The following is a 25672-nucleotide window of genomic DNA, read 5'->3' as shown; positions in this document are numbered from 1 at the left end:
AAGCTCTCCACGCGAACAAACCGTGAAGCAAGTTTAGTTGTTGTACCTCTGTGTCGAGCTTGGCTGTCTTCGGAGTCTTCAGATTAACGGAGTGCTTCTGAGTCGAATCAGATTCAGAGTCGAATTATGAAAATAATTTAGAGAAAAACAAAAACCTGATGAGTACATAAAAGTACATTTATACAGATAAATAAAGATTAGTGTGTACATATAATTATTCAGTGTGCTCAACATGCATTAATAAACAGTACATACAGACTAATGAATATGCGCAGAATTACAGATGCTGCAAAGTCTAAGCACAGTGTAAATCCTGAGTAATTGATGGGTTTGGTGTATGTATTGCTTGAATCTGGAAAATATATACAGTATTTATATTTCTGTGTTAAATTAACAGTTAGATATTATTGGTCTCTCCTTATATTTGTAAATATGAATGTAAGCAAGCGCCACAACAAAATGTTATCTTACATATTTTAAGTATACAAAAAGGAGTATGCTGTAAGGATACAATACTGAAATCACAGTAGCACAATAAGTTTCCGTTGTTTTTTTTTTTGTATTTCTTTGGCATTTTGAGAGATACTCACCCCTGGCCGAGGTAACGACAGATATGTTCTTTTATCACCTGAAATGAAATAAAGTGGTGAATTGTTGAACTCATTCCATTTTATTAGAACAAAATCTAGGATTTGTTATTGGAACATTGCCATTTTTCTCTATTCTCAAAAGAGCCACCGCTGTCCATCTTCAAAAGAGAAGTGCATTCATGCCACTCATGTTACTTCAATAAAATGCATGTGGCTTATTCAGACTGTAAGGGGCGGCTGTGGCTCATGTGGTAGAGTGGGTTGTCCACTAATCGCAGGGTCAGTGGTTCGATCCTTGGCCCACATGCCTAAGTGTCCTTAGGCCACTGAGAACCCCAAGTTGCTCACGATGGCAGGCTGGCGTCTTGCATGGCTTGGTGTGTGTTGAATGGGTGAATGAGAAACGGTTTATCATTTAAAATATCAAACTGGCACACCGTCAAAGTCAAAGACGATAAAGATCTCCTCATGCGAAGAAAAGACTTTTTTTTTTTTTTTTTTTTTAAAGAGCCCATGCTCCTTACAGCCCCTGCCCCTAGGCATGTAACAAAACCATTATGTGGACCTTTATAAGACCTATACTGATGCCACTTCAGGATAACGTCCACACTGACATTCAGATGAACATTCTGTCCCACAGCGGGACTGACAGACAGTATCAGACAGTAAGAGAGGGAGAGCCTGTAAAATGTTACACTCTACAGATTTTTAGAGAACGCCTTAAGACGAAGGAAAATGTGAAATATAACAATACGTGCCCTCAGTATTAAACAATCCTATCTAGCATTCTGGTCAAAATATTTTCTACCCGTGAATCTTCCTGTGGTGGTGTATTTTTTTTTTATCATTATTTTTAATCTACTTCAAACTCACTGATAAAATTCTTTTTTTTTTTTTAAGGTTCTATCTTCCAGTGAGTCATCATGCAGGATATTGTATGAATGCAACATAGATGGCCCTAGCAATCAACATCCACATTGTTTTACACACAAACATTAAAGAACATAGCTTAATTCTCATATAGCGAGCCCTCAACTAACTTGAGAATTAGTGTTAATCTCGTTAACGAAAACTGAAGAAAAATGTTCCTCGACGACTTATTTGTCCCCCATGACTGAGACGAGATGATGACGAGAGGACACCGACGTCGCTAAACACGAACTGTGGCTAATTAAATATGCGATATTCTTGACGAGACTAAAATGTACTTTGAAAAAATGAAAACTTTAACAAAATCTCTATATTAAATCTATATTATATATTATTATTATATATTATATAACCCAAATATCCTGTTCTTTGGATGGCATAAGCAGTAGTTTCCTTTCCTGTGCTGTGCGCAGCATATCAGAACTAAACAAGCACAGTGGGGAGTAGCTTTCAAACTAACGTTAATTTGGCCTAGATTGACTGAAATATTAATCGATACTAACCTTATGGCTAAAAATGTCTACAGTGTTCAGTGATTAAAACTAGACTAAAATACGACTAAAATACGACTAAAATACGACTAAAATGCCCAGGCTTTTATTCAACTAAAACTTGACTGAAAAACAACATATATTATATATATATATATAATATATATATAATATATATATATATATATATATATATATATATATATATATATATATATATATATATATAAAAATAATTTATTTTTATTTTTTTAACTATCAAGGACATTTGAAACAGGACTAAGGCTAAACTTTAAATTTTAAAAATTAGAAAATTAACTCTTAGTAGCTTGCTCCATTCTATATCTTTAATAATCTCCAGTGTAACTGGAACTGAAGGTCAGCTTGCATTTATTATTTATCGAGACTGAGGGATTACATAATGAGAAACAGTCAGAGGGAGCCTTATCAAATCAAAACGTATGCGTGTACAGAACAATTTGCTTAAATAAATAAAAACATGACAAAAAATTATTTGCTTTCTTAATATCTGAGAATTTGAAGAATATTCATGTAAAGTGATGCTGAAGTGTAGACCTTGTTGAGCTGTAAATGAAGATAACAGTATTTTGGGGTTTTACTAACTGCAATATCCGAACTTTGATGTCCCATACGGCATGTTAAAACGGCTCTTCACCCAGATAGAACCCTGACTAGCACGGCAGGATTGAGGGTGATAGCGATAGGTTACCTCTGCGGCCTTCGAACACATCGCTGATCTCTTTCAGCAGGATGGCCATGTCGCACAGCTGCGACTCCCAGGCCTCACAGAACACGTCCAGGTTTTCTTTGGCTATCTTACTGTTGGGGTGCAGAGCCAGCGTCTGAGCTGCTGAGATGATCTGAGCAGAGAGTGAATCGTGTAGGATGAACAGATAAACTAAAGGATTACTTTTAATCATTGCTGTTTCGATAAATTTCAATGTGTTTCTCCAACACTACCGCATATACAGTATGCATGCATTACCTAAACTATAAAACATATTCAAAAGGAAAAAACATACATTCTATATGTGCATAGATCCCATGTGCTCCTAGTAGTAGAAAGGATCCTACTGATTTTCTGAATTATTGATAGATCCATAAACATGCACACCTAAATTTAGTGCTCCATGTTGCGCTCTTATTCTCTACTTGACCTTTACACTTTGTTATTACAGGCAGATGATGTGCGATCACCTCTATTATGCTCAATACATAATCACAAAGCTTATGAACCAAGTAATAACATAAAATCTCTCCATAGGTTTGGAGAGGTGGCAAGAGAGAGCTTATAAAAGTTCCTCATCGCTGAGAATTTTTCATATTTAATCACATAAAAACAAGTGGAGCAGCAACACTAAAAATAAGATAGTAAACATTCTTCACCTAAACTGTGATAATACAATTGCTTAATATTAATTAAATCAAGGGACCTGCCCATGCTCTTATGTTGGCTACCTACATTCATTTGACACTCAAAAGGTTTAACGGTTACTAAAAATTGATAGTAAATGTGAAAGAAAAGAAACAGGTGTGCGAAAATAAGCTACTTTCTCTCCAATCTATACAGCTTACTGTTCCACACACCACACAAGGAGCAAGATGACAACGGCATGCATCATTTGTACCATACATATTAGAAGTATGGGGCAGCTGTGTTTACAACAAAGTTCCATTAAGAAGCATGACACAAGAGCATCATTATTATACAAAAAAATTTTGCTCTACAGCTATAGGCTGCACAATCATAATACTGCTGTATTTTATTTTTACATTCATATCACTGCATTAATGAATTCTCAAATCGGATCAGTCTGAAATTGCTGAGTACTTTTCTATGACATCAGTTTTTTTGTTATTGTTATGAATATTAACTTCAAGATAAAAAAAAAAAAAAAAGAGGCTGGTGAGGGAATTAATGTATAGCTGTAATAGCAAAAGTAATAACGGGAACTTTTCCACATTATACCATGGTTTGTCCGAATGCTCGATTCTGATTGGCTGGAAGGTGTGTGTTAGAACTTCATATACCACAGGTAGTTCCAGTCAGTTTAATCGCTGTTCTAAATGAATGCGCTGCCTATAAACAACTGTAACCATAGTAACATACAGTTAAACTCAAAAGGTTAATTATTAGAAGAGACGCGGCACAGATGCAGGTAATTCACATTCACACAATCTCTCTCTCTGTCTCTCTCTAATAACTACTTAATATAATGCAATCAAATAAACATAATCGTATCGCACTAATTTATCTCTGTGAATGATTTAGAGCGGACGGAATTCTATTAAATTCATCAAGGATAGCTTTTACACATCAAGGACACCTTTAACTTGCCAATGCTGACGGGTGACCATGATATAAGCGGGATAATCCACGTCGTGCATTATAATTGTGTAATGCATGCCTAGCCGTGGATTATCCCGCTTATACCATGGTCACCTGACAGCACTGGCAAGTTAAAGCTGTGAAACAGTAACAGGCTGCATCGCACCACCCTGTCGTTGATTATTTTCCCATAGCAGCACGCACAGTGTGTGTTTTATTTCACAACATACCATAGAATGTGTGTGATCAGATTAATATTATTACTGAATAGATTATTACAGATTTTACATTTCACTCACGTGCCCTAATGATAAATGGCACATAAATGTATCAGGATGGATAGAATCACATTTTGAGTTGATGTGGAGTGAAACACCGATTACAATTGAGGTAGATCTGTTCAATGAGAGTTCAACAAAAGCTTCAGAAATGCTTTTTGCATGAACTGGCCTTTACAAAGTGTCACATCCCTGTGTGTGTCCAACCCTTTCAGTCCCTTGATACCTGAGGACCAATGACATGGAAGGTCTCCTCAGCATGGATGCACGTGATCTCCAGCGGCTCTGTGCCCGAGATGTGGCACAGCAGTCGGCAGGTCTGAATGCACACAGATGCAGTAACATGCATTAGACTTACAGTTACAGAAGTAAGACTCCATCTGGGTTTAGCCTGTGCTGCTCACCTCCACCAGCTGCTCCCTGTGCTCGGTGAGTGTGCGAGCGTAATCAGCTACCGCCTCGACATTCCCCTCGCCTCCTGTGGCCTTCAGAGCCTGGAGCACAGCGTGATCAGAGTGCAGCTTCAGCAGCTCACTGGCCCGCCCCACTGCTACCTTGTGGAGCTGACAGGGCAGCACAACACGAGAAATGTGAGCACGAGATATAGAGAGAGGAAAATTAGGGTATCGTGTTAACAACTGGTCTCACACACACACACACACTCATAAATATATATAAAAGAGAGAGAAAACGGCAGTTGCATGAGGTAGATGGATACATATGAAGGGTTTGTTTGTACATCTATGACATCCAAAGTATTGAATCCTTGTGCGTAGCTGTCAGATGTCTCACCTCACGTCTGAGCTCACAGAGACTCTGACAGGTCTTCAGAATAGACAACTCCACTTCCTCAGTCACGTCTTTGGCTTTGAATGACTGCTACTCATGTCACACAGGACAGAAAGAAAAAGAATGTCAGGTTTTCAGAGACAAAATATTGCTAAAATATGACCTCTCACTGAATGTGCCTCTTTTGTACCAAATAACACTTGTAAGACTTAAAGCTCTCTCACAGCAGCTCAGATGTAAAAGACTCGTTGCTGTCATCAGAGGCCAGACAGGTGGGGCGACTCTCATATTTTCCCAGAAGGATTACAGCAGGGTGTCAGAACAAACACCAGACAGGCTGCTGCATGCACAAACCTTCCAACTGCTCTCATCTCCTAACCGCCAGACTTCAACCTGTTGACTTTAGTGGTGTGCCTGCTCTTATCATCTCCATTAACAAATGCTCTCAATGTGCCTGAAAGTCAAGGCTCAGACAGTGTCTGATGCACAGCAGTATTCTGCTTGTCTAAACTTCCAGTCACTTGAGCAGGTAACTCTACAGCACTACAAATAAACATAAATAAATAAATAAATAAATATATTTTTAAATAATAATAATAACAATAATAATAATAATAATAATAATAATAATAATAATAATAATAACAATAATACTAATAATGGTGTGAAATATTGATATTGACTGTTGGATGGTCCTTTTCCTCTTTGGCCCAGAGAACATGACAGCTGTTTTGTCCAACATGACGGCTGTTTTATCCAACTATTTGAAATGTTGACTCGTCGGACCACAAAACACAATTCCACAATGCTATCGTCCATCTCAGAAGAGACCGAGCCCAGAGAATTCAGCAACACTTCTGGACAGTGTTGATGTACTTCTGCTTTGCGTAGTAAAGTCTTAACTTACATCTGTGGATGCAGTGGTGAATGGTGTTGACTCACAAAAGGTTTACCAAAGTATTCCCGAGCCCATGTCAGGATATCCATTACAGAATCATGACGGTTTTTAAGACATCGACATCTGAGGGATCGGAGATCACGCAACTTCAGAAGTGGGGGTTTTTTTTGGCCTTGCCTTTTACACACGGAGATTTGAGACCGGATTCTTTGAATTTTTTAATTATATTGTGCACTGTAGAAGGTGAAACGCCCCAAATCCTCCCGATTTGTCTTTGGGGAATGTTGTTCTCAAAGTGTTGGATTATTTGCTGACGCATCTGTTGGCAGATTGGGGAGCCTCGACGCATCCCATAAGCAGGCTCCTTATGTACTATGATTAGACGATTGCCTCACCTGTTTCACATCATCATCTTATTTTAACTTGTCACATCGCTATTAGTCCTAAATTGCCCCTGTCCCAACTTTTTTTTTTAGAATGAGTTGCATGCATCAATTTCAAAATAAACATTTATCTTCCAAAAAAAAACAAAAAAAAACCTATGCAGTTGATTAGGTAAAACATCAATTACCTTGTCTTTACACATTTTTTTGTTTAAATACAAGTCGGACATTTACATATCACTCCTCTTTGTTTTTACATTTGTTGTAACATTTTCCATTCTGTCCCAACTTTTTCGGAATTGGGGTTGTAGAAACAATTACTGAGGTAGACATACTTAAACACAGATGATGACACTAGAGTCTGATGGGATTCTGCGAAAGGCTCGGCCTTTACAATAGAAGTGCAAAGCGAAAGAGTATTCAAGAGAGTATTCAGAAAACTGCCAAGGTACTCAAGGATGAAAGAACATCTACAGCCAAGGACTGATGGACTACAGAGTTATAAAGGACAAGAACCGAATATTTATGAACCTTTAACTATTAGTGATTTAAAATATAACGAATAATTGGATTGGGAGCATGTATTGTGCGAGGCTGCAAACCTATGCAACTTCATAGCCTTGTTCTCCTTCAGAGCAACAAAACTAGAGCAGCTGCCTTGCTCCTATTAACAAACTCTACTCAAACAAATGAAATGTGTGTGAAATGGGTGTGCATTCAGGGTAAGTTGAACTAATAGGTGATGGCTGATTAATATGCATGAGAGTGTGTGTGTGTGTGTGTGTGTGTGTGTGTGTGTGTGTGTGTGTATGCATGCATGCATGTGTGTGTGTGTATAATCATACTGCCTGACTCCAGGCAGAGATGAGCTGCTTGGTTTCCTCCCGTGTTGTGTGGCAGAGCTGCAGGATGCTCTCGCGCTGCTCATGGCTAGTGTACGCTGAATCAGTGAAGTCTTCAGTCTGTTCTACCAGAACCTCCAGCTGTGCTGCTACAGTCTCACATGGCACACAGTACAGAGATTCCCTCAATCCCTCCACCTTATTCTGAAACAAACAAACAAACACACACACACACTAAATGCTACAAACATTGAGGATGATAATGTTTAGCGAAATGTGAAAACATTCACAAAAAAGAAGAAAAAAAAAAATGTTTATAGAATAGAACTCTCTAAGTAAGTAATGAACGAATGCATTTGGTGTCATGAAGAATCAGGAAATAGTTTCATTAGCCAACTGACTAAATGCACCAGATTGGGTTTTACTGTGAAATATAAAAAATATATATATATATATATATATATATATATATATATATATATATATATATATATATATTAACACGCTGAAAGAAAAATTTTGTACAAAAGTTTATATCCCCGTGGCTTTAGGATCAGAAAGGAAAATGGAGCATAAATGTCAACCAGAACATAGCAAACAACACAGAACAGGCAATATGAGTTATGAATGAGGTTAGAGGGAGTGGACAAACATGTTATCAGAGAATATTTAGATCCCATTCACAAAGGGGGATGCAAACATTTAACCAATAACTTTCCCATTATTATTATTTGATAATGGAGGTATTTCTGTCTTCTTGGCCCAAATTTTTGCAGCTCCTCCCAGTATTGAGGAGTTGGCTTGATTTTGTGTTAATTTCTGCGATCGGAAAATCACGAAATCCTGAAGGGACTACAGACAACTGAACAAGAGGTAACAACAAAACTGGTTAAAAAAACACACACACACACACACAAAAATACACTAGCATTTTGACTTCAGAGAGAAATTTTTTGAGTCATCCATAATCTGCGTGTACAAGCTCTTGACCCACAGCCGCACCTTAAGGTCTTTAATTCCAGCATAGATACTGATTGGCAGTGCTTTGGGCTCTCCACTGCTCCTCGCATCTGTCACAATCTCGATAACCTGCTCCAGAGCCAGGCGCATGCGCTGGAACACGGCGTTCTTGTTGATCCGTGCAGACTCGCAGTCTGGGTGCCTCAGACATGTCTAGAGAGAAAAAAAAACAAAAAACAACCACAGAGTGAATGAGAGAGAATGCGTTGATGGCAACATGCATTAAAAACGGTCAATGTGCTTGATATGGAGCAATTAGCCAGTGGTCATTACTGATTACACGCGAGGATGAAAGCATGATTCTACCGAGGACAATTATTTAATTATATATGAGTGGTAGCCTGGAAAATATTTCACATACTGAAATTTTTGTCTTTTCCTACCATATATGGCTTTGAACACCACAGGCTTTCCCGGACTATTTCTCTTGATCACAAGTGAAATTATAGTATTTTAAAATCTTGTTAGCCCAAAAGTTAAAAAGTGAGAGAAGTACATTTGAAGATTTAAGTCTAACTATGGTGCAGAAGCATCACAGACATTTTGACAGCTGGGCTCTGATTACAAAATGAATTGATTAGGCTTATGTCCTTTTCACTATGGCCTCCAACAGCTTGATCAAGGTCTGGATTCTCACTGCGGGAGATTCACACAAAAAGGTTTGAGACATCTTTAGGAGACTGACAATTTTTACCACAGTGAAGGCTAAACTGGCTCCTTACACAACAAGTGCAGGAAGATATCCAAGGCAAGGTTAAAAGCTAAATATACTGAAGACATTCTCCAGATGGGATTTTGTTTCTAAAGAACTTAAAATCTGTGACAGCACTCTGTGAGCATATTGCTGCGGTCCTGCATTTCCCCAAAATATATATATATAATAAACTGACAACTAACGGTCATACCAAAAATTTTATAAAGTTGTTTACCTTAAAAACTGTTAGCAAGACAATCAGATCTGAAACTGTAGCACAGTTATTGGTTATGGAGGTTTGGCCAAACGTATGTGGACACCTGATCATCACACCCATATGTGCCCATTCCAAAAGCATGGGCAACATGAACTATATCCCCTCTTTGATGTTTTGACAGCCTCCACTCTTCTAAGTAGACTTTCCACAAGATTTTGGAGTGTGGCTGTGGGGACTTGTGTTCATTTAGTGAAGTCGGGCACTGGTGTGAATTGAAGAGGCCTGGTGTGCAGTTTGCTTTCCAATTCATTCCAAAGGTGTTCAGTGAGGTCGAGGTCAGGTTTCTGAGCAGGACACTCAATTTCTTCCACAACAACCTTGGCAAACCATGTCTTTATGGATCCCTCTTTGTGCAAAGGCGCACTGTCATGTCATGGAACATGTTTGGACTTAGCCCCTTAATTTCAACGAAAGAAAAATATAATTCTTAATAATTACATAATTATATAGAATAAAAATCATAATTCTACGACATACAAAGACATTCTAGACAATTGTGTGTTTCCAAATTTGTGAAAACATGTCAGGCCGATATATGGGAGGTGTCCACGAGCTTTTGGCCATATAGTGTACATTCTTGTCATCTCTTGTCTACATCTCTTGTCTAGAGATTACCATTCCAGCTGCTATGTAAACATAAACACAACCACTGTGAGTGAGTAAAGCGCCAAAGAAAGAACCAGAAGTGTTCAAGTAAACCGTAACTAAAGCTAGCTAAAATTTAGGTACATTGGTTAACTGAAATATCAAAAAAAAAAAAAAAAAAAAAAGTTATAAATAAATGGACTTATCTGATATAACTAGCCATAACTCATTTATCATCACTCACACCAATTCTGTTCTGATGCCATAAGCTACCTGATGTAGCTACCAATTTAACCATTACCTGATCTGTAGGTTTTAAACTGTTTAACAATCTTTGGGCAAATTCAACATGCTTATGATGTTTGTTTTTGTGTTAGTGATCACTTTAACTGAAATCAAGAATTTTCCTTAATGTTTCAAATGGGTTTATTGCCGTATTTTTCAGAGAAAGGAATCACTACAGAAATAAATTTTTAATTAAATTGTCAAGATACTATAGAGCTGAATACAGAGTACAAATTTCAATTGACCTAACTGTGCAAAATAATGGACTGACAACAGTGTATTAGCAAACCTGCCAGTTTAATGTGATTCAGTAATGATCACAGCAACAGTTGGTTAGTTTAATAGCTTAAGGAAAAAAATAATGTTTTACATGTTTATTTAATGTTCCCTTAAATACCAACATTCGTTTGGTACGTCACTATGGGAAACGCCTCGGCCGTGACCAATCCTGGAAGCACCAATGATACCACGTCTGTCAGTTGACAAACCAATTACGGCCATGATGAGAGTGTTCCGCCTCCCTACCAAACAAGACGCTTCTGAAGGTCTCTTCCTTATTCTCGTTCTCTTCCCCGTGAAGATCATACTGGAAGTTCACAGACAAGCCGTCAAGGTACATCGCTGAACGCATATGTTTTTGCGAGCGGGTTTATTCGCTGTTAAGGTGAATAGGCTTTCATTTGCTTGGGATACTTCAAGACAATTAAGGCATTACGGTAAATTGTCTCTCATAGCTGTTAAAGCTATCTGTTTCTTTCCTAAGCAGTACATTGTGGTGAGTTTAGGTTGTATCCTACATAACGGAGACCACTAGTTCGGCAGGTGGCGGAGCAAAGGTGAAAGAAGCCTTGCATCCCTCACATGTGGCTCTATGACTTTGGGCAAGGATTCCCATCCCCTGTGCATCACATGCCTGGGGGTGAAACATGCTTAGGTGGCACTCGTGAACCCAGAGTGTTCCCACTGTACATCAAAGGTGTTAGCGAGAAGCTGCTAATAAAACAGACCCATGCCTTTCTCAGTCACCCATGGAGAACGAGACAAAACAGCCCCCTGTGTCATGCAGTTGGGGCGAATTAATGGACAAGGTCTCCCCTGAGCTGCCTCCCCTCTTCAGATTAAACACCTTAGCAGGTGAAGGTGAGGAGGAGGATGACGACAATGAGGCTGTTGTGTGTCTATTAGAGGATGAAGGAGACGACGATTCAATCCTTCCGCCAAATAGTTCTCGGCCAGGCAGCGTACCAAGCGACGGGTCCCCCTCCCCAGTTCAGGCGGCGCTCAACCGTATTGAAATGTGCTGGAGGGCAGTGGAAACATTCTCTATTGATTGCCGTCACAAAATGTGCATCAGGGAGCAGAGAGAGAGCTTTATAATGACGAGAATGCTGTTGCATGCCCCAGCCATCAAACAGTTCACTCCTGCAGTCCAGCATGCGTTTCTGGGATAAAGCCTTTTCACATAGGGTTCCTGTTAAAGGATTTTCCAGGCTGGACGTCCACAATATGGAGGACATAGGGGTGTCAAATCCACCTCCAGTTGAGCAGTCAGTGGCTCGTCATCTCCACCCTAACCGCAAGGCAGCGGTTTCTTTCGCCTGAGCTTCACTGCTAGGACGTACTGAGCGCTTAACAGCCTTGATTTTCCAGAAAATCTACCAATCTTCAGCATTGGAGGTGAGGGCTGGGCAAATGATAGGAAGGCAAATGGATGCCGGGACACCAAACCCGGCTCTCTGGGAAGAGATCAGAGTAATTGCAGATCTCAACCTGAAAACATCCAGGGACATGGTCACAGTATGGCAGTGGTAGGCAAGCAGGCTCTGTGACTGGGGCTCTCTGACAGAGAGAAAGTGGATTTCTTAGATGCCCCTGTGGGGCTTCAGCCTCTGCCATGCGGCAACTACGTGATCTGAGGAAACAGGAGAATGAGTCTCTCCAGACTTGCCTCCCATGTAAATCCACTGCCAGGCCTCGTCAGTCAGCTCACCCCAGTTTCGCGCCAAGGGTACAGCAATGGTTAAACACAAAAACATTCACACAAAAAAAAATTGACCGAATCATAGCTGCAATCCCCAGCTCCGCCGCTAGATGGCAGGGAACCAGAGCTGCAGCAGGAGGACAGTCTTCAGGGTTTTTAGTCCCGGTACATTGTCATTCCAGAGAGAGGGGAGGTCTCCATCCCATTCTGGATTTGTGGAACCTCAACAAACAGCTCAAGAAGTAAAAGTTCAAAATGCTCAGGCTCAAACTGCTCTCTTACTTCATTCTATTCGTCACAAAGACTGGTTTACATCAGTTTATTTGAAGGACGCATATTTCCACATCGGCATTTACCCAGCACACACAATTCCTCAGATCTGTCTATTGAGGCACAGCCTATGAATTTTCCATGGTTCCTTTCGGGCTCTCATAAGCCCAGAATGTGTTCAGCAAATGTGTCGAAGTGACTCTAACACCAAATAGCGGGATAGCGCGTCTCAGAATGTCAGCTTATTTGGGTGATAAGCACCACTGTGGTCCATCACAGCAACAGGTGGAGATAGATACAAAGGTTGTGGTGTCTTAAGACCACGAAGTGAGTTAGCAAACTTCATGCTTTTTCGGTACATGACTCATGCATGCGTTTCACTTTGGATTTCTCGAGAGTGACTCAAGACTAGAGCTGCAACAACTAATCGATAAAATAGATAATAATCGATTATGAAAATCGTTGTCAACGAATCTAATTCTCAATTAGTTGGTCTGTGCGTGGTATGTTCACTCATTACGTTACTTCTGTTCCGAAAACACGTTTCGGAGAGTAAATACTAAAAGTTGTGTCCCAAATTACGTACTACTACACTATGTGCTGTCATCTAGTGAAGTGTTTCTCAAGGGGTTGGGGGGAATCCCTAGACCCCTAGTGGTCAGTGGTGTAATTGCAGGGGGTCCGTAGGAAATGAGATGTTTTAAAATTAATCAACTTGGTTATTCACAAATATCACGTTAGCTGAGCTGACGATCGTCCATTGATGGATTTATTTAAAATTTATTTACAAATGAAATGAAAGTTTGCAAAAGCCTATGAGTGGTAGACAAGTTCCAGTGTTGCATTGATGGATAAAATAAACAAAGGATAATTTAGAGTGTCAAATTAAATGTCACACCAACAATAAAATGTGAAAAATAAAATCTTGAAATGTTTTGATAAAATTTTAATGTCAATGTTAATAATGTAAAGTAATATAAACATAGAAATGACTGTTTAATATATAACCTATAATTGATGTGGAGTGAGGGGGTCCTTGTGGATTGTTCGACATATGCTAGGGGTCCAAAGCTCACAAAAGGTTGAGAACCACTGGTCACGTGTATGAATTTTAGAAAGGTATTATCGTCTCAAATGGAACACAATAGTTTTTTACTAACCGGAAAGTTTGCCCCCCGTCCGATTAATCAGAAAAGATAATCGGCCAACTAATCGATTATGAAAATAATCATTAGTTCAGCCCTACTCAAGACCAATCTAGTATTCCTGCCAAAGGTGAACGAGTCAGCTCTCACCTGCAAACCTGTGGATTTACTGGCTTTTTATCCACCGCCTTTTCCTCTTCGGAGGAGGAGCGGCTTCAGTGATTGTGCCCGGTCCGTACTTTATGTCATTATGACAGATCAAAAGCACTGAGCAAAAGTAAACAACTTTTCATCTCATGGGCTGATTCTCATTGGGGTAAACCTATTTCACACCAGCACCTGTCTCATTGGGTAGTGGAAGCCATCATAATATGTTATAATAGCATGGTATTTGAACCTCCAGAGGGTCTGAGGGTTCATTCTACCAGAGGCATGGTCACTTCAGTCCAGGACATTTGTGAGGCAGCAAATTGGACATCGCCTCACACTTTTGTCCGATTTTATAGGCTGGATGTTACAGAGCCGTCATTGGCTCATTCGGTCCCAAGTATGGAAAAAAAAACACTCACACGACGTTTTTCCCCTCATACGTCCCTTTATTTATTCTTGGATTAATAGACTGGGATGTGTCTATGTACATACACTTCTATGAATTACTGAGTCATTTGGCAGCATATCTGTAATACGGGAGTTGTCTATATCCCATAGTGAGATACCAAACGAATGTTTGGAAGATAACTTTAAGTTACTTACATAATCCCGGTTCTCTGATAAGTGAGTAAGGAGAAAGGTATCTCACTGCACTTCCCTCCTTACAGTTGCACGGAGAAGAAATATACTGAGAATGAGGAAGGGACTGTCAGCAGCATCTTATATGTTAGGGAGGCAGGACTCCCTCACCACAGCCGTGATTGATCTGTCAACTGGCAGACGTGGTATTATTGGTGCTTCCAGGATCGGCCACGCCCTAGAGGTTTCCCTAATGAGATACCTTGCTCCTGTTATCAGAGAACCGGGGCTACATAAATAACCTAGGGCTCTCCACTGATCTTGCCTTAGGACCCGCATTTGATTAAGTCACGGCCCAAAAGCAGTTTAACTTTTGCTTCTAATTTACTCTAAAAAATGAGTAGTGTAGAAAAAGGCTAAGCCTTCATGCCCAAATATCATGAAACCAATGAAGTGAGAAGAGGCACTAAAATTTTTATATTTGGACCCTCCCTAAAATAACTAGAGGCAGCAATAATATGGTAATATTTCTGTTCTGACTAACGGACCATGCTCAGGCAATAAAAGCAACATAGCAACATTTAACTCCTAGAAAAAAGTTTAGGAGATTTTATATATATATATATATATATATATATATATATATATATATATATATATATATATATATATATATATATATATATATATATATATATATACACACATACATACACACACAAAAATCATAATGTGGTTTACGACTCTCTGTTTTGTCCTTAATGTAAGAAAAATATTTTTAATATAGTTAGTCTCATATTTCTGTTTTGAGGCCATGCTGAGCTGAGAACAGCTACCAAACTGCTAGAACAAAATAATGCATGGTTATGTGGAAAGTTTGAAAATGCTTTCAAACATAAAATAGATTTTTTTGATGATAAACTGGCCCACTCCATTCCTGCTCATGACCTCCTTTTGGGTCACAATCTACCACTTTCACAACATTAACTTATAAGAAAAAAGGTGAGGAAAAGAATCTCATCTAGCACCCTTACAGATTCTTCAGTTTGGTCCACTAGCAGAACCCCTAAAGGCACTATGTGGAACCCTGCTTCCCTTTCAGAGAGAGCTCCAAGTGTGTCCACTTCAGGAAGCCAAGAAGCATCAGCTATATGAAGAATTCTCGAGGAACCTTTTTGGTGTCAAGAATACTTGAGGGAACCTAGAGTCATAATTCCTATCTGGTATTTTTTCATAATTTTGGTTGGTAGATTTCTCCCCGCAGTGGAAAAAAGAAAACAGAGAAGCAGTAGTGCAGTATGAACAGTTTAGGTTTTAGTCGCACATTATAGAGCAGGTGATACCACTGTACTTTCTACACACCTTTGAAGCAGTGAGGAGCATCATGGTGCATTTCTCCAACACAGCACGGGCTGCGGCCATGCGTGCCTTCTGCTTCTCATCCTTCAGGTCCTGAGAGACAGAGAAACAGAAATTTGAAATAGGTATGCTGTTCTAGATCATAGATGAGCTGTCGAATAAATAATTAATTATATAAATAATTAATATACTGGAGTATTCCTGAGAATATGCCAGTATATATTCAAAACATTCCAGTAAAGGTGCGCATGGCTCTTCAGCAAGGAATTTCCATCCACTTCACCATTAAATTGGCACATTCAGTAAGAACCTGACTATCAGCCAGTGTTCCCAGAGCACCTGATGTGGACAGAGAGCCTCTGAGAGCAGCCTGTAGTACCACACTTCTTCCCGTAGGTAGCAAGCTGAGCTATGATTCATCTAAAGCATTCTGGCAGGATCTTCAGTCACTAGCACCTGGAAAAGCTTCTACACAAGGGACCTGGGAACTGATATGTTGTGTGTGTGTGCGCACGCATCTCCCTCCCAGGCAGAGAACAATATATCATATAAGAAAATTTGATTATCGGTTATTATATTTCCTTTTATAAGACTGTATAGATGGAGGTGGCAGATTGCCAGGGAAGCTCTGCAGTAAGATTGAGACGTGATGCGTGTATGAAACACTGACTGGCAGGAGACATTTCTGGTCTCAAATAAGACACTCTTATCAGTTCTTCAAAGCTTCCTGCTCTTCTCTAGAGCTCTGCTCATTGGGGTATTACACAGAACAGGGTACTGATAAAGCACAATAAGCTTTCCTCACATATCTGACTTAACTGGATGACGCAATATTGACAATTGCAACATAATCAGCTTGCTATAATAATGTTCAGGTTGATTGCTGTACAGTGAAATTGTACTGCATACTTACATGTATGTACCTAACATATACATACTGCACTTCAATTTCCTTTTTAAGGTTATCTAAGCTCAGACTGAGGTCAGTCTCACAGGCAGAGACATGACCTGTCTTTCAGCAACTTGATACAGTGAGAACGAGCGTGACTAACATTACAGGCATGATGTTTATGCCCTGTCCGAATTTCCAGTCTTGCACCGGGAGAAGTAACCACACCTTAAGTGTTCAAAATGGAGGACAACCTTTTTGTTGTTTGATTTCATGTAATGAGCAACACAGAGATACAGCCCGGCGACAAAGGAAAGTAAACCTGAAGGCTTTAACGCCGTTTTACGCAGTGGGACACATTTCTTGTGACAAGGTACACTCAATACAAACGTTTTTCTGACTGATCAGCTTTATCTTATGATGATACATTTCTATCCTGATGGGAGTGGTCTCTTCCAGGATGAGTCTACCCCATACACAGGGCATGAGGTCTCACTGAATGGCTTGAGGAGTATAAAAATGATGTAAAGTAAATGCTATGGCCTTCTCAGGCACCAGATCTCAAACAAATTTAACACCTACGTAAGATTTCTGACAACTCTCTCCACCACCGTCATGAAAACCCAAAGTCTTTTATCATTCAGCAATCCTGGCCTATATCCATTATACTTTATTCTTGTCGTTGGCTGCCTCCATACTTTCATGAGGTGTTGGATTTTGTTTGACTTATAAAGGGTGTTTAAAAATAAATAAATAAATAAACAAAACCCTTAGGTCAAATTTTCTCACTGGAGCCTCCAGATGTGCATTCTCATTAGAAATCACATCTGGCCCTGCAAGAGTAGATTAAGATGGAAATTCCTCAAGATAATGCTAGAGTGTCAGCATGGTGCTAGTGGTTTGTGCTTGCGTACGATTGATTTTTTCCATAAGTTTGCACCTTATGGCTTTATGTAGAGAAATACAAGTACCACAGTTGTATACTTTTATGCTCAATTAATGGCATTTTCATAGTGTCCGAAATATTACAGCGACTTAGCAGGCTCAAATGTACCATCCCTCCTGACATGCTGCAGTCAATTTATTGACTTATTAAAATGTCCAGATGCAAACCTATTTACTTCAACCTTTCATTGTCTTAAATAAGATTTAAATGGGCTGAAACTCTCATACAGCTGGCTATGAGTCATGTTAATATTCAGTGGGATCAGAAAAACAGAACATATCACAGAAAATATAAAACACTGACCTTTCACAGAGCTGGGAAGGGTATATAAAAGGCATTTAGATATATTATTACCAACAGTGAAAACATCATTTAGGAACGGAAAACATGGACACACACAACTAAAGAAAATAAACTAACCAACTAAATAAATAAACACCGGGTGGGGGGGGGTGGGGTGTAAAATTAGCACTTTAATTGATTGATTGATTGATTTGATCGATCAATAGATCCAGTCCAAAGACAATTGTAGGCTGTTTGGCATTTCCAAATTTCCATAGGCTCAAAAACACATAGGAAGTACTGTTATCAATGTGCTTGTTTATGATCAGCCTTCATGATTTAGTAAGCCTAGGATGAGCAAAGATGTGTGTGTGTGTGTGTGTGTGTGTGTGTGTGTGTGTGTGTGTGTGTGTGTGTGTGTGTGTGTGTGTGTGTGTGTGTGTGTGTGCACACTCTTACATTCTGCCTGTCCCCTGTAAGGTGCGCAAATTCCACCATCTCGTTGCCAAACTGACTGAAGATCTGCACAAACTCCTGAAAGGTGCTGACTCGCTCCAACTGATCCAGTGTGACCAGCACCTGCAAAACACACACACATACACCAGCACATAAGACTACGGGAAAGAGATTGACAGGGTAGCTGTCAAAGAAAAGGTTTTCTTTCTGAAGCAGAAAACATCCAAAAGGCTGAAAGGCTCGTCAAGATCATTTTGGGTGTTAATGTTACTAATGAACAAATCTATATGTTTAATAAGACAGAAGAAATGCAGCATGTTACTGAGCAGCTGAGAAACCGCAAATCAGTCCTCCATCCTGAGGAATATCAATGGCAGAAAACCTAAAGTTACAGCTTTTCCTTTCGGAGACTCAGTCTATAAAACGTTATTTAAGCGTCTCCTTACAGAAAGCGTCACCATATCATTATGGATCGTAATTAGGAGTATGTACACATCCCTGTGAATTGGCCATCTTGTACTAAAACACTGTTTTTATGGACCCAACATAAATAACTAGTAGCTTAGATAACTAACCCTAACTCTAATTCTATATCGTCTGCTTCAGCTGAGGCAACACTGAAAATTGCAACATGCTCATCTTTGTCAAAGAGCCCTAATTTCTGTTGAAAAGACAACAAAAAAAATGTGCTTTCACTTATTACTACTTGCTGCATACTGCTTCACTCAACCATTTGAAGGACAGCCCACAGATACTAAAACTACAAACCACCTACTCTTCTCTCAGATGTTTGCTTTGGGCGTGTCTCAGAAGCACTTCTAAAGAAGAAGCATAAACCAGGATTTAATGAGGCGGTTCATGCAGAGGCATTATGATCTCGGCCATCACAGGGGAACCATGGGAGCTGTCCTGCGCTCAGACCGTGTAGAGGTCCAAGAGAGTTTAATAGTCCAATGGCATGAAGAATAAATCTGTCTTATATCTATTTACCCAAATTTGCCCATATGTCAGGGGTTCCAAAACTTTTTGGTCAAAGGATCCCAACTGGACCTTCTGAAGGTCTTGACCACCCTACACTTTTTTTAATCCAGATTTATAATATAGGACTACTGTAACATTTGAACATTTTATTTGTCAGTAATATGCCTGTGTTTAAGATAAGTGACTAAGTAAAAAAATAACTAAATAAGTATATTATTTATATATATATATATATATATATATATATATACAAAAAGGAATATTCCTGCACTGTCTTAGCAGTCTAGTTGGAGTATTGTATACACACTCGAAGTGTACCTTACGTACATGTGGAATATTTAAAAGCGACATCCAAGAGATGGCGTGTCAAGAGCCAAAACATCCCTGTCCATCAGGTTTCCATGTCTAACCATGAAGTATTTAGCGTTTTTATGCATGGCGATGTTAAACACGCTGACGATCTCCGTTTCTCTTAAAACTTTCTGCTGTCCTCATGATTGTTGTCATGAGCGGCGACAAATTGAAAACTCTGACCTTCCATTCAAAATATGAACTAATCTCGAACATTCAGAAGGCTGATATGCAAAACAGACCATTCGGTAGGTTGGAAGGCGACATGAGAGGTTTTTAAAATTCAAAACACTAAGTGTAATAGAAAATATGGACAATTGGACAAAAATCATCCAATATTAACCTAATTAAGACAATACTCTAATTAAGACACTAGCGTGTAAACAGCGATTCTGATGACCTTAATCCGGCTAAAGTCATACTCCAAGTAAACACAAATCGGATTAACACATGTGGAGTATTCCCGTTTTAGTCGCATTATCGACGTGTATTACAGACACGTACACACCTTAATCACATTATTAACGTCGTGTGAGAGTTTTCACCGCATTTTTTTGCGACAGGACACGTACACACACGGCAGTGCTCAGCCGTTTAACGGCAAACAAGAGAGCACGGCTGCATCCAACACCGCGTACTTACCTGCTGCAGTATATAGTAGGTGAAATGCATGTATCTCGGCTACTATATAGTAGGTAAGTACACGGTTTCGGACGCAGCCCTCGGCTTCAAGCAGTCGTCTATTTGCACGTATAACATGACAAATAATTAACTGCACTTGAAGCTTTCGTGAAATAAAAATGAAACACCCAAAACTGTATACGGTACCATAACGAAGACGAACTGTATGCTGATGCGTGAAATTCTGGAGGAACGTCGGACGGCGTGGCGCGGGGACGTAATGACGTGTGCCGTTAATCGCTCTATGTTCTATAACATGTAAAACAGGATCATGAAAGGAATATTCTAAACTCAACTCATGTAAACACCTTAATCACAATATTGTCTTATTCAGAATAAGGTCAGTAATTAGATTACTGCTGTCCACGTAAACGTAGTCAGTGTTAATACTCAATAACAGTCATAGTTATAGAATAGTACATAAATACACAATTTGAGACAACACTAGTCTGTTTAGTGGTGGTAGATGGACAGGGAAATGCGAGCATTTTCTATTGATGAACTACACTAGTGCAGAATGTCAGGATAGTGAAAAGGACTAAAATAGCAATTATTTATTTAAATGTGGCTTGTCTGAATGTGACTCCCTGTAACAATTCAAAACGTTAGCACACAAAATCCAGCAGGAGATTGCGAGTTTCTCTCAGGACCTCCATGTTGGGAATCCCGGCCATAGCTGCACGAGACATCAATTAACTTCAACACTAAGATAGGAGAACACCATCACAGTTTCCTAACACTGTATGTGTGTCAGAATAAGCTGCAGGTGCCACGCCGTCCTGTTGTACCCTGTGAGCATGAAAAGTCTGAAATTTAAGTAACTTCAAATGTTGCTATACAAAAAGCACAGGCAAACTTTTTTGGGGAAAAATAAGGACGTTTCCGAGCTTTGAATGGACCGATATAGTGAGCGGAAGCAGTGCAAGAAGCCTGGACTGGAAGAAAAACAAGATAAAGAGGCTGCTATTTGAAGCTCCTTGCTAGCAGTGGGTGTTATCAGACCTGGACAGGGACAAATTCAATTGGGTTCCTCTCTAATAGAGAGCTGCTCTGCCTCCTGCCTGTCCAAACAACTCTAACTGAACGTGATTAGCCCTGGCTCAGAGCGTGCACACATGCACACACACGCACTCTCTTCTTAACAATAAAAAAAACAGGTCCTGCTCTCCTACCACGGTAGGTGTGCTGCTTCTCTTCAATTATCTCCAAAAGCAAGACTGAAAGTCAATGATAGGATCTAAAAGTGCAGTGTGTGTGTGTGTGTGTGTTACTCCTGAGTTACAGGGTTCACAATAATGAGTGATTCAAAGAACTGTGTATATTCTTCAGAGATAAAATGAAAGGGTGTGTGTGTGTGTGTGTGTGTGTGTCGGTGAGGTGATAGTGTGTACTTACTTTGTTGCGGGAACTGATGATCTGCTTGATGACGATGCGATCTGCGAGCACCAGCACTTTGGTGACGGAGGAGAGGAGCATGCGAGCTGCTTTCACCATGCCCATCCTGTCACTGAACACAGTGCTGCGACCATCGGCCTCGCTCGCCTCAACGCTACACACGTCCGTCAGCTGCGCTATAGCTGTGCCTACCACAAACACAACTACGCGGTCACACACATAACCACGTTGTCTAATATACAGTATTCCTTTATCTAATATACAGTATTTTATGAGGGCCCCTAATTGAAGGTGGAGATACACAAACGTTGCATGATCATACAACATAAGAATAAACACAAAATCTTAAAAACAAATTCAAGCTACACACACAATGTTCAGTCACAGAGTGCATTTACAAACACACTAATCTTCTCAAAATAATGTAGATTAAGATTAGTCTTAAGTGGTAGCACTAGAGAGAGAGAGAGAGAGAGAGCGCGCGAGAGAGCAAGAGAGAGAGAGCGAGAGCGCAAGCAAGCGAGCGAGAGAGCGAGAGTGAATGAGAGAGAGAGAGCGCGAAAGAGAGCGCGAGCGAGCAAGAGCGCGAGAGTGAACGAGAGAGAGAGAGAGAGCGAGAGAGAGAGAGAGAGAGAGCGAGCGATCTTTTAATCATTTAATCTTTGTGCTGTGGTGATTTAAGAAAACTCATCCCCAGTTAGTTATCTGATCTTTGGACTTATCTGATTGTATGTAAGCAACATAATATGATTTTGTAAATCAGATTATTCCTTAATTTAAAGACAAATCCACCCTGAACGACTTTTATATTCATCTTTACACTTAACAAGCGATCTTGTCCAGCATTTATTTTGGAAGGAAATTCTAAGTTGACATTTAAAAAAAAAAAAAAAAAAAAAAATTTAAGTTGAAACTTATTTCGTCAACATGTTGGCTGTTTTCATGGTTTCCTCCATTACCCACAATGCTGCTGATAATGGTGGCAGTGGGATGTATTCCTCACTTTATCTCTATCTATAGAGAGCGATGCCGCTTTTGAGTCCAGTGTTTGCTGCGTTTAATATTTCTACGTTGGATTTCTCAATAACGTGGCACTTAATCTTAGAAAATAAGCTTGGAATAACAAAAATACAGCAACAACCAAACAAAACAAAACAAAAAAAATAGCACCTTAACGCATCACAAATATTTTAATATAAACAGATTGAATGTGTTTCAGGGTGAAGTTTCCATTCAACTACATGTTAATGAATTATTACCATTCTTTCAGACCATTTCGTTTACAATAATAATTCCTTACATTTATATAGCACTTTTCTAGACACTCCACGCACTTTACATTTTATTGGGGGGTGGGGGGAAGGGATCTCCTCAACCACCACTAGTGTGTAGCATCCACCTGGATGATGTGACGGCAGCCATAGTGTACCAGAACGCCCAGCACACACCAGCTATTAGTGGAGGGGAGAGAGTGATGTACCAGTTCTGAGATGCGGATTATTATTATTATTATCTCTGAGATGGAGATTATTAGGGGGCCGTGACAGAGAAGGGCCAATTGGGGAATTTCACCAGGACACCAGGGTTATACCACTACAAGTAAATGTACTCATTACCATTACGGTTCCCTAGCAAACTGACCTTCCTTTTCTCTTCCCTGTCCCTTTTTTTCCTCTAATCTAATCTAAAATCTTAAATACATCCAGGTCAGTTTGGCTCTGCATCCATGAGACGCTTCTAAGTGTGACCTATAGCTGACACAACTCAAAGCAAAATACATGCACACTTTTCTGTCAGTTTTTTTCTCCTAGTCTACAGATCCAGGGACACCACAAAGACCAGATTCTCCAGAACAGGAGGAAGGAGAAATCTGGCAATTGATACCAAAGAAAACCTGACTACCCTTTTAAGCAAGCTGAGAGATAATAAGATGCGACTGTTCTCATTGTTCTGCTGCACAGGTTCTCACTATTGTGTGTGAGCAGCAGGCAATCATCTGTGCAACCTCTTAACTACCCAGGAGGCACGACCCTGCCCAGATGTGCAGGATGAGACGGCTGCCGTGTTTTTGCCTGGCGCTGCTTGGCATATGGAGCATCATAAGGTTGATATGATCCGTGCCACAGAAGAGAGCTGGTATTCCCAAAAAATATGTCGAGAAATACCAGGATAAAAAAAAAATAACAATAATAATGAGTACCGAAACAGAAAGGCTGAAAGATGTGAGTGCGTGAGACTGAAAAATAGAGACATCTGTTTGGAGAGCGTTTTTGGGGTGAAAGCATAATTTCTGCATAATTTCTGTAGATTTGTTCTAGTTTGCTCTCCAAAAGACACATCACACTAAAGCTCTGATTGCATCCGGCAGCTGGTTCACAGCCAGAAATCCAGCATTCAGTCCGCCCGTGCAAAACGATTCTGCAATATGGGCCAAATCAGCCTGCCAGCATGCGCTCTCTTACTCTTATTAATCCGTCTAATTCCTGTGCTAGGAGCACTCCGTTGTTCTCTGCCATACTGATACATTCCTGCGTCAGGTGGGATTTCTTACCGCTGTCTTTTGCCAGAACTCTGAAGAGAAGCCTCTGTAAAAGCTCAAGACAGAATACCCTCTGCAGGAGAAAAGAAGAGCCTCGGGTGCTTGTGTGAGCGGCTGGAGCGCCTGTAACACTGCTGTGAAGGGACAGGGCCTGAGGCAGTGTGTTCAGAGAGAAGCTCTAGAGGGTGCAGGAACAGGAGCGCAGTGCCCATGCTCTTTAAAGTCGCCTGCAGCTCACTACATTAATACAAGTTGTCCACTATTTAACGAGCGCTTTCACCCTAACTAGCTTATTGTTTACACCGCGCTCGGATGACCGCATTCGTTAAACACCAGCATCAACGTTTTTAAAGAAATGTCCACTGCATGGACTTTTGAGACAGAAAGAAATAGAAGAAAGTCCACTTCTTCTAACACAGTGTCCCTGTAGGACTAAAAATATAACAGTCGAGCAAAGCAGATTTCCAAAATAACATCCAATGTTCCTTGGATAGAATAGTTTTCATTTTTTTAATACAGTGCATAAGTATTCGCCCCCTTGAACTTTTCCACATTTTGTAGTGTTAATCTCAATGTAAATACACTGTAGAATTTGTTAGGGAACATGACCTAAAATAATGGGCCAAGCCCAAAATGGCAAAAGATTAATCTTTTAATGGTCTTAACAACAAATCATTCATTAGAAAATGAAGAGGAGTTAATTAAATGCACTCCTGAGACCTCTTGTGCCACCGTTTGCTCGTTTACTTTTGTTGCAGTGAATTGTTGGGGGGGGGGGGGGGGGGGGGGGTTGATTTGTTGTTAAGACCATTAAAATCATAATATTTTGCCTTTTTGGACTTGGACCCATTTTTTTTGCCCAGGAGTATAGCATTATGAGTTATCAAAATAAGTCCTGGATAATTATAAATCAGGGTTTTAAAATAAATTTTAAAAAATAACACAAAATCCTAAAGTTTAAACATCTCACAAAGCTCAAACATGGAAAAACATGGCACATTGCAACAGTACAAAATGAGCAGGGTGTGAATACATATGCAAAGCACTGTTTCTGACCTTCTAGATGCACAACCTCATCGATTTTATCCAGTCCAAGTCTCCCCATTCTTCCCGCTCTACTTTCCTTTTTTAATGCACAGCCTCACCACTGAGCTTTTATCCTGTTCAACACCTCTAATTTCTGATTTTTTTCCCTAGAGAGGAACTTCAGAGATTTCCCATGTGCTCCACTGGATTTAGTGTGACACTTCTGCTCA

General features: G+C 39.9%; 1 protein-coding gene across 3 annotated transcripts in view; it reads right to left on the bottom strand.

The window, feature by feature from the left end:
* The window catches only part of ctnnal1 (catenin (cadherin-associated protein), alpha-like 1), a 66293-nt gene that overhangs the window by 9688 nt on the left and 30933 nt on the right, over nucleotides 1-25672 (bottom strand). For 2 of the 3 annotated variants that reach the window (XM_017454878.3, XM_017454880.3), the window contains 11 exons: nucleotides 21878-22065; nucleotides 18473-18592; nucleotides 15900-15989; nucleotides 8554-8724; nucleotides 7555-7755; nucleotides 5432-5518; nucleotides 5044-5202; nucleotides 4866-4958; nucleotides 2742-2892; nucleotides 591-628; nucleotides 47-97 (listed from right to left, as the gene is read on the bottom strand). In XM_017454878.3, the coding sequence (XP_017310367.1) occupies nucleotides 47-97; nucleotides 591-628; nucleotides 2742-2892; nucleotides 4866-4958; nucleotides 5044-5202; nucleotides 5432-5518; nucleotides 7555-7755; nucleotides 8554-8724; nucleotides 15900-15989; nucleotides 18473-18592; nucleotides 21878-22065 (1349 nt within the window). The remainder of the gene's footprint in view (nucleotides 1-46; nucleotides 98-590; nucleotides 629-2741; nucleotides 2893-4865; nucleotides 4959-5043; nucleotides 5203-5431; nucleotides 5519-7554; nucleotides 7756-8553; nucleotides 8725-15899; nucleotides 15990-18472; nucleotides 18593-21877; nucleotides 22066-25672) is intronic. The other variant, XM_017454879.3, reaches the window with a different exon arrangement.

The sequence above is a fragment of the Ictalurus punctatus genome, chromosome 24 (genome assembly GCF_001660625.3).
Source record: "Ictalurus punctatus breed USDA103 chromosome 24, Coco_2.0, whole genome shotgun sequence".
NCBI lineage: Eukaryota > Metazoa > Chordata > Actinopteri > Siluriformes > Ictaluridae > Ictalurus > Ictalurus punctatus.
The sequence above is the reverse complement of the archived record's forward strand: the minus strand, read 5'-3'. Positions and strand labels throughout refer to the sequence as shown.